At 40.5% G+C, this 10,687-nt stretch overlaps 1 protein-coding gene across 4 annotated transcripts in view; it reads right to left on the bottom strand.

The window, feature by feature from the left end:
- Nucleotides 1–909: 909 nt before the first annotated feature.
- Nucleotides 910–10,687, bottom strand: part of gap43 (growth associated protein 43) — a 14,238-nt gene continuing 4,460 nt past the window's right edge. For 2 of the 4 annotated variants that reach the window (XM_079823857.1, XM_079823858.1), the window contains exons 2-4: nt 6,894–6,960; nt 3,677–4,190; nt 910–1,465 (exon numbers count right to left, since the gene is read on the bottom strand). In XM_079823857.1, coding sequence (XP_079679983.1) covers nt 1,398–1,465; nt 3,677–4,190; nt 6,894–6,920 — 609 coding nt within the window. In that variant the 5' untranslated portion in view covers nt 6,921–6,960 and the 3' untranslated portion in view covers nt 910–1,397. Of the gene's footprint in view, nt 1,466–3,676; nt 4,191–6,893; nt 6,961–7,066; nt 7,280–10,687 lie in introns of those variants that run through there. The other 2 variants (XM_079823859.1, XM_079823856.1) reach the window with 2 other exon arrangements.

Here is a 10,687-nt window from a genome sequence, read left to right as displayed (position 1 = left end):
ACTTATAAAATACTTATATAAAAAAACTTATGAAAAGTGTACTTATAAAATACTTATATAAAATACTTATGAAAAGTGTACTTATAAAATACTTATGAAATACTTATGAAAAGTGTACTTATAAAATACTTATGAAATACTTATGAAAAGTGTTCTTATACATTTCTTATAGAAAATATTTATGATAAGTGTACTTAGAAAATATTTATAAAAAGTGCAATTATAAAATATTTATAGAAAATACTAATGAAAAGTGTACTTGTAAAATTCTTATAGAAAATACTTATGAAAAGTGCAATTATACAATTTTTATAGAAAATACTAATAGAACCCTATTTTCTATAAACATTTTGTGAGAACACTTTTTATAAGTATTTTCATTAAGCATTTTATAGTATACTTTTCATAAGAATTTTACGTTTAAGTTTTTGGGGGGGGGTTTTTACAAGTGAAATATGAAGTTTTAGGTCAATGGTCGATGCTCATTTGAGCGAGAACTTGATCAATTCAGACGTTTGACCTGTAATTAATAATGCAGGGACTGTGAGTTAAACAATCTTAGAGCAGGGAGAAGTCAGCAGCAATAATTATAATCTCAGGCAACAGATGCACATGCTTTTTATAACAAGTGCACACTACAGTTACATTGCCATTTATTTCATATATACATATATAAATTCCGTATTAATGTATTAAGTATGAATTCTGTACAGTTGAGATGAGCATGCTGAGTATAATAAAAGTAAGAGGTTACATTTTAATTTCAAACGATCTCTGCAATGATGAAATTAATGTGTGAATTCTGAAACATTAAAAGAATCCCTCAGCTCCTTCAGATAAGAACTTATTTGATCACACATTAAATATAATACTCATCTACTGTAAATCAGACAAACTCAGACTGAAAGAACAAGGTAATTGGCACATTTCTTTATTTTGAAAACAGACATGAAACTATTTTCCACGATTTTACTCCTTAGATTCAAACTCACTTGAACAGAAAGGCTGGCGCTTTTTCTTTTTGTTGGATTTTCTCCATTTTAAACATCAGTGCAGCAATATCTCCAATTAAACGGTCATAACAACACCACGGACATTAAAAGAAGCCACATGTATTAGTTGGGTGTGTGTGAGAAGGTTCTGGTCTCTGGAGGAAGGATTCTCATGCGGTGAGAAGGGCAGACGGATGGACAGAAGAGCAGCGCTGGACCGCTGGAGGAGAAGAGCTCAAGCTTTGTGTCCGCGGCTGCATCGGAAAACTCCCTCCAAATGGCAGAAAATCATGGCCACACCAGAAAAGAGAGGACAAACATAAAGCAGACTGCCTTCATCATCATCATCAGGGCGAAGAGCAGGCTGTCGATCAATTAATGATGTTACATTTCACTGGTCGTCCGTTAAACCTTCTCCTCTTTGCCGGCGTCTGAAACAGCCTCCTCTGCTGGTTTAGAGTCTTCAACGGCCTCTGCAAAGACCACACACACACACACACACACACACACACACACTTACAAACCAGCGCTTGAGGGAAGAGCTCTCAGTCAAACCGCAGAGAACTGGAGTCATGAAACATGTCAGAGTTAATGGATTTACATTTACCGCGAGATCCCATTAGTTGATGCATTAGCTATAGTACATGTGTCATGCGTGTGTTCATCTTTGCTAACTGAAGCTCTTGTTGATAGTCAAGTCGATGTCTGATCAAATACAGTCCCTTGTGTCTAGTTAAAGTGTTTTACTCTACACACACACTGATGACCAGTGTTGGGGGAAACGCATTACAAGTAACTTAAGTTACGTAATAATATTACTTTTTCCAAGTAACTAGTAAAGTAACGCATTACTTTTCAAATTTACAACAAAATATCTGAGTTACTTTTTCACGTTATTTTGACTGACAGCTCATGTTGAGAGTTAGTGCAGAGGTGTGTGTGTGTGTGTGTGTGTGTGCGTGAACATGATGGTTATTGTAGTTCTAGACATGTATAAATAATAATAAATAAAACTATTTTTATGCATAATCTACCTTTATATTTAACCCTCTGGGGTTCTTCATTTATGGGTCACACTCAGGACTTTCGGGTCAAAAATGACTTTATGCAATAATTATGACCCATTTTTTCCCATTGAATATAATAAAAAAAATCTGTGTATATATATGTGTGTATGTATGTATGTATGTATGTATGTATATATATATATATATATACATATACATATATACATATATACATATATATACATATATATATATGTGTATGTATGTATGTATATATATATATATATATATATATATATATATATATATATATATATATATATATATATATATATATATATATATATATATATATATATATATATATATATATATATATATTTTTTTTTTTTTTTTTATTAAAGCTGTATTTCATTTTAGAGTCAAGCCTAGGCCTCATGAAAGCAATGTTTTAAATTAGATCGGTGCCATCCGGTGGACACATTGAGCATTTATATCACGCAATGGCACATTTATACCACTATAGTTGATCTTGCGTTTTATAAAAAAAATTTAACAAATCGTAGCTTCATCGAAATGGTCCGAAAGTTGGTGACTTTATTGGTACTTGGTATATGAACACACAAAAAAATAATCCTGGGGACAGGATTTGAAAAGTCTAAGTGGTCGTAAAAAAAAATAGTCACATTCAGGACTTTCAGGTCAAAAATGACCCCCATAGGAAATTAATGGGAAATTTGTTTTTTTGTGCATATAATCTACAAATCAGCCAGGATGCAGAAAAAAGGACTCAACAGTGAAGGGGTGAATCTCTAAAACATCAAGAGTGCAAAACAGACAAATACACTCACACACACACTTATACACACAAAAACACACGCACACACAAATTAACGCGTCATTCCAAAAGCTAATTGTGTTTTTGTGTGTGTGTTTTTTTTTGTCTGCTTTGCACTCTTGATGTTTTAGAGATTCACCCCTTCACTGTTGAGTCTTTTTTTCTGCATCCTGGCTGATTTGTAGATTGTATGCACAAAAAAACTCAGTATTTGCATATTTTTTGGTGCTGAGTGTGACTATTTTTTTTGACGACCACTTAGACTTTTCAAATCCTGTCCCCAATTTTTTTGTGTGTTCATATGCCAGGTACCAATAAAGTCACCAAGTTTCGTACCATTCCGATAAAGCTACGATTTTTAACATTTAAAAAAAAAATAATAATATTCGGGTCCGAAATGACGAAGACCCCCAGAGGGTTAATTGACCAATGTCTTGCTGCTGACCTTTGATGATGAAAATTACTAGATTTTTTGTTTTTATTGGTAAAACCTTTTTCTCCTGCATCTATCCTCCATTATCCAGAGCTGCGCCCTCTACTGTTCATGAGGGAATCTGCATTTTTACCTCAGCCTGGGGCTTATTATTTACATTTTGGTATGAAGAGGTCTTTACCGTTGCACAAAAATATAACTTTTTTGTTATAAAAAAAAACAAAAACAAGCCCCGCCCAGGTGAGAAAAAGTAACGGAAAAGTAACGCAATGCATTACTTTTCTTAAAAAGTAACTAAGTAACTCAATGGGTTACTTTTTAAGGGAGTAACGCAATATTGTAATGCATTACTTTTCAAAGTAACTTTCCCCAACACTGCTGATGGGTGTGTGTGTTTGTGACGCACCTTTTTTGTCTATTTGGTCTGTTTCCTGGCTCTCAGGGGCGGGGGCGGCGTCAGGCACATGGGCTTGTTTGGCTTCCTCCTGCTTCTCGTCCTCCTTCTGTGCGTTTGCATCGGCCTCTTTAGGCTTCTCCGCTTCCTGCAGCTGCTCCTGCGCTTCCTCTTTAGCGGGCGTGTCTGAGGGGGCGGGGTCAGCGGCAGAGGTGGGCGGGGCTTCGGCAGGCGAGTTGGGCTGCTCGGCTGCTTTGCTCTCCTCTGCCGTTTCCGTGGAAACCTCGGCCGGTTTCTCCTCGGACGGAGAGACTCGCTCCTCCTTCTCCTCCTTCTCCTCCGCGGTCTCGGCGGACTCGTCTGGAACGGCGTCGTTGTCCTCTTCTTTCTCTCCGTCTTTCATTTTTTTCCGGGTGATGTGTCCACGAAAGCTGGCCTGGATCTTGGTGGCGGCCTTGTGGGCGTTTTCCTCCGGTTTGGGTCCATCCTGCTTGATCTCCTGATCGGCCTCTTCATTCTTCTCAACCTGAGAACACAAGCAGCTTCAGTAACTCAAACAGACTCATCTGAGCACACTCAAGTCATCGCTACACATATCGGGAAAGGGTTCATGGTTGGAAGGGTTTCATATTTGGCCGCTGGTTTGTGACAGAAGTGAATCTCACAGGAACCTCAAATTTTGTAATAACACAACTTGCTTTGATTTTATAGCAGTTAAAGGGTTCATACTGAGGTCTTACTGATCAGCTAGTTCAACAGATTCTCTTCATGAGACTAATTCATCTGAAATAGAGAAAACACTCGGTTACTCTGGGTGAAGAGACCACTGCTTTATATATTCTGCATGTTCGGGAATTTGACTCTCTGACGTGGATTCTCTTTAAGACTGTGACGATAACGCCCTGATTATTGCCCTATAAAACACCCATAGTGGCGTGAACAACTGAAACCTCAGATACTGCCAACGACTTATCAAGTAGAATCTGGAAGTAGGCATCCTTGAGTGATAAACCAATCGCCTTTGTTTACCCTCAGAACTTTCAGCATTTTGCATTTCAGGGGCAAGAAGATTGGCCGTAGACCTCAATCTTGTTTGGGTATGGGGAAATAATGAGTGAAAAAACGTCTTGCCATCGCCTTTTTCCACCTCTCTAATGGCCCCTTTTTTGAGGAGTCCAATAATCAAGTGAGGTTTAGGGGGGTGAGTGTCAGCTAGTAGTCGCTGTGTGAGTAAACCTCACTCCTCTGATAGCTCTTGCGACTGACACTAGAGGTTGCAGCCTTTAGCCTCATTGTTAGAGCGTCCGACTCTCATACCGGCGGACCCGGGTTCGAGTCCCGCTTGGAGCGGGTGGGTTGAACAGGAGGGGTTGCATTGGTGCCATGACCCGGATGGGAGTGAGGTTTAGGGGGGTCAGTGTAACGGAGGTCAGCTAGTAGTCGCTGTGCGAGTAAACCTCACTCCTCTGATCGCTCTAGCGACTGACACAAGGGGTTGCAGCCTTTAGCCTCCTAGTTAGAGTGTCCGACTCTCATTATTAATTAATTAATAATTTGTTACATTTATATAGTGCTTTTCTAGGCACTCAAATCGCTTTACATATAGAAGGGGGAATCTCCTCAACCACACCAATGTGCAGCACCAACTGATGATGCGACGGCAGCCATTTTGCGCCGGAACACCCACCACACACACACACCAGCTGATTGGTGGAGAGGAGACAGAGTGATGAAGCCAATCGTGTATATATATGGCGATGATTACTAACACCTCACTAACACCTCCTCCAGCAGAAGCCTAGTTTTCCCAGTTGGTCTCCCATCCAGGTACTGACCAGGCTCAACCCTGCATAGCTTCAGTGGGAAACCAGTCTTGGGCTACAGGGTGATATGGCTGCTGGCAACTATTGGGGCGTGGCATCACAATGGATGATGATATCGTTCATGGCGGACCCGGGTTCGAGTCCCGCTTGGAGCAGGTTGAACAGGAGGGGTGACATTGGTGCCATGACCCGGATGGGAGTGAGGTTTAGGGGGGTGAGTGTAACGGCTAGTAGTCAGCTAGTAGTCGCTGTGCGAGTAAACCTCACTCCTCTGATAGCTGTAGCGACTGACGCTAGGGGTTGCAGCCTTTAGCCTCCTTGTTAGAGCGTCCGACTTTCATGCCGACGGACCGGGGTTCGAGTCCCACTTGGAGCGGGCGGTTCGAACAGGAAGGGTTACAATCTCTTTCCACAATATTTATCTGTGGTATGGGTCTACAACTGAGGTACAACCCCTGAGACACAGTGGAAAGGGTCCTTGACCTCAGGCCAAGCCGGTACCCTTACCGATAGGGCGCTGGGGCGACCACTACAGGGAAGCAACCCGTGAACCCAAAGCACATCCTACGAATCTGACCGGATTAGCCACACCAGAGACAAGTTCCCTCGGATCTTACAACGTTGGTTTGGTTTATGCCTTACTCTGGAAGTGAAAACAGATTAAATCCTGGAAGGCTGCCCACAGACAGACGCCCGACCTTAAAGTAAGTGGATTACACACTAAATATAAAGTATTGAGCTTCCATGTCTTGCAACAAAGTGGAGATCAAGGAAGCAATGGATTCCCGCCACGTTGGGTGTTTTATAGGGCACTAATTAGGGCGTGACCGTCTGAAAGAGGATCTACATCACCACACCTGGAGGGTCAAGTTTCAAGTTTGAACGACCGACTGGACACATGGATCTGTTCCAAAGGCCCGGGACTAAGAGCTATATTTAGACTTTTCTGAATGATATTTAAAACTATATTGTTGTGTGAATGGGCCTTCCCATCAGGCATCTGTACTATTATGACATGTTTTAATTGGATGTCCAGTTGAAGAATCTGGACCAGTGATTTCTAACTTAGAGCTCAGATGGACTGTCGGCTGTTGCCATCCCATAATTAAAAATGTGCCGAGTGAGTTTCCTGGGACTGGTGACAGCGAGAATCGGTGCGTCTTCACTCTGAGTCTTAGGAGGTGAATGATCATCGCCCAGACGGATCTCAAGCCGCCGGTTTCCTGCTGGGATTCCTCCAGACGTGATGGAGCTGGAGTGGAGCCTTCAGGATCACACACTTGTCTGATGTCAGTGTGTTTTAATGAACGTGCTCATATTAATAATCAGAGATATGCCAGAGTTAAAGGTGTGAGCGAGAGTCAGGGGAAAGACGAGACAGCTGAATATCAAGGGTCAATATTTACCTTGTCCATCAGGGTCCAGGCGGGCATTGGTCCACAGAGGGCCTTTTAATTTAATACTCAAATGTGTCTAATGAAGAAAAGCATAAAAGCATAAAATGAAAGAAAATGTGACACATATAATGCATGACAAAAACATTCACAGAACAAACTCAAGCAGAAATCATAAACTGAACTGAACGCATGCCGAGATGAGATGAAGGCATTTGGGTTCTGACTGACGGACTGCAGAGCAGGAGGAGTAACTGTAACACTGTACTGCTCTGATGGATTGGGCGACATCGTCTCACATCATCTGACATCATCACACATCATCATCTGACATCATCAGACATCATCATCTGACATCACACATCATCAACTGACATCATCAGACATCATCATCTGACATCACACATCATCTGACATCATCATCACATTATCTGACATCACACATCATCATCTGACATCACACATCATCATCTGACATCATCACACATCATCATCTGACATCATCACACATCATCAACTGACATCAGACATCGTCATCTGACATCATCACACATCATCATCTGACATCATCATCACATCATCTGACATCATCAGACATCATCATCTGACATCACACATCATCGTCTGACATCATCTGACATCACACATCATCTGACATCACACATCATCATCTGACATCATCATCACATCATCTGACATCACACATCATCATCTGACATCATCTGACATCATCATCTGACATCATCATCTGACATCATCATATGACATCATCTGACATCACACATAATCTGACATCATCTGACATCACACATCATCTGACATCATCTGACATCACACATCATCTGACATCACACATCATCATCTGACATCATCACACCATCATCTGACATCATCACACACCATCATCTGACATCATACATAATCTGACATCATCTGACATCATCATCTGACATCATCACACATCATCATCTGACATCACACATCATCAACTGACATCATCAGACATCGTCATCTGACATCACATCATCTGACATCATCAGACATCATCTGACATCACACATCATCATCTGACATCACACATCATCATCTGACATCATCTGACATCATCACACATCATCTGACATCACACATCATCTGACATCACACATCATCTGACATCACACATCATCTGACATCATCACACATCATCTGACATCATACATAATCTGACATCATCTGACATCATCACACATCATCTGACATCACACATAATCTGACATCACACATCATCTGACATCATCACACATCATCATCTGACATCATACATAATCTGACATCATCTGACATCACACATCATCTGACATCATCTGACATCACACATCATCTGACATCATCTGACATCACACATCATCTGACATCATCTGACATCACACATCATCTGACATCATCACACATCATCTGACATCATCACACATCATCTGACATCACACATCATCATCTGACATCACACATCATCATCTGACATCACACATCATCATCTGACATCATCTGACATCATCACACATCATCTGACATCATCACACATCATCTGACATCATCACACATCATCTGACATCATCACATCATCTGACATCATCACACATCATCTGACATCACACATCATCATCTGACATCACACATCATCATCTGACATCACACATCATCATCACACATTATCTGACATCACACATCATGATCTGACATCATCACACATCATCTGACATCATCACACATCATCATCTGACATCATCACACATCACACATCATCTGACATCATCTGACATCACACATCATCATCTGACATCATCTGATATCATCACACATCATCTGACATCATCTGACATCACACATTATCATCTGACATCATCACACATCATCATCACACATCATCTGACATCATCACACATCATCATCTGACATCATCACACATCATCATCTGACATCATCTGATATCATCACACATCATCATCTGACATCATCTGACATCACACATCATCTGACATCATCACACATCATCTGACATCATCACACATCATCATCTGACATCATCTTACATCATCACACATCATCTGACATCACACATCATCTGACATCACACATCATCTGACATCATCACACATCATCTGACATCATCACACATCATCATCTGACATCATCTTACATCATCACACATCATCTGACATCACACATCATCTGACATCATCACACATCATCTGACATCACACATAATCTGACATCACACATCATCTGACATCATCACACATCATCATCTGACATCATACATAATCTGACATCATCTGACATCACACATCATCTGACATCATCTGACATCACACATCATCTGACATCATCTGACATCACACATCATCTGACATCATCTGACATCACACATCATCTGACATCATCACACATCATCTGACATCACACATCATCATCTGACATCACACATCATCATCTGACATCACACATCATCATCTGACATCATCTGACATCATCACACATCATCTGACATCATCACACATCATCTGACATCATCACACATCATCTGACATCATCACACATCATCTGACATCATCACATCATCTGACATCATCACACATCATCTGACATCACACATCATCATCTGACATCACACATCATCATCTGACATCACACATCATCATCACACATTATCTGACATCACACATCATGATCTGACATCATCACACATCATCTGACATCATCACACATCATCATCTGACATCATCACACATCACACATCATCTGACATCATCTGACATCACACATCATCATCTGACATCATCTGATATCATCACACATCATCTGACATCATCTGACATCACACATTATCATCTGACATCATCACACATCATCATCACACATCATCTGACATCATCACACATCATCATCTGACATCATCACACATCATCATCTGACATCATCTGATATCATCACACATCATCATCTGACATCATCTGACATCACACATCATCTGACATCATCACACATCATCTGACATCATCACACATCATCATCTGACATCATCTTACATCATCACACATCATCTGACATCACACATCATCTGACATCACACATCATCTGACATCATCACACATCATCTGACATCATCACACATCATCATCTGACATCATCTTACATCATCACACATCATCTGACATCACACATCATCTGACATCATCACACATCATCATCTGACATCACACATCATCACACATCATCATCTGACATCATCTGACATCATCACACATCATCATCTGACATCATCTGACATCATCACACATCATCATCTGACATCATCTGACATCATCACACATCATCATCTGACATCATCTGACATCATCACACATCATCACACATCATCGTCTGACATCATCAGACATCATCACACATCATCACACATCATCATCTGACATCATCACACATCATCATCTGACATCATCTGACATCATCACACATCATCACACATCATCATCTGACATCATCAGACATCATCACACATCATCACACATCATCATCTGACATCATCACACATCATCATCTGACATCATCTGACATCATCACACATCATCACACATCATCGTCTGACATCATCAGACATCATCACACATCATCACACATCATCATCTGACATCATCTGACATCACACATCATCACCTGACATCATCACACATCATCATCTGACATCATCACACATCATCACACATCATCATCTGACATCATCACACATCATCATCTGACATCATCTGACATCATCTGACATCACACAT

The sequence above is a fragment of the Gobio gobio genome (genome assembly GCF_949357685.1).
Source record: "Gobio gobio genome assembly, chromosome: 8".
Classification (NCBI taxonomy): domain Eukaryota; kingdom Metazoa; phylum Chordata; class Actinopteri; order Cypriniformes; family Gobionidae; genus Gobio; species Gobio gobio.
The sequence above is the reverse complement of the archived record's forward strand: the minus strand, read 5'-3'. Positions and strand labels throughout refer to the sequence as shown.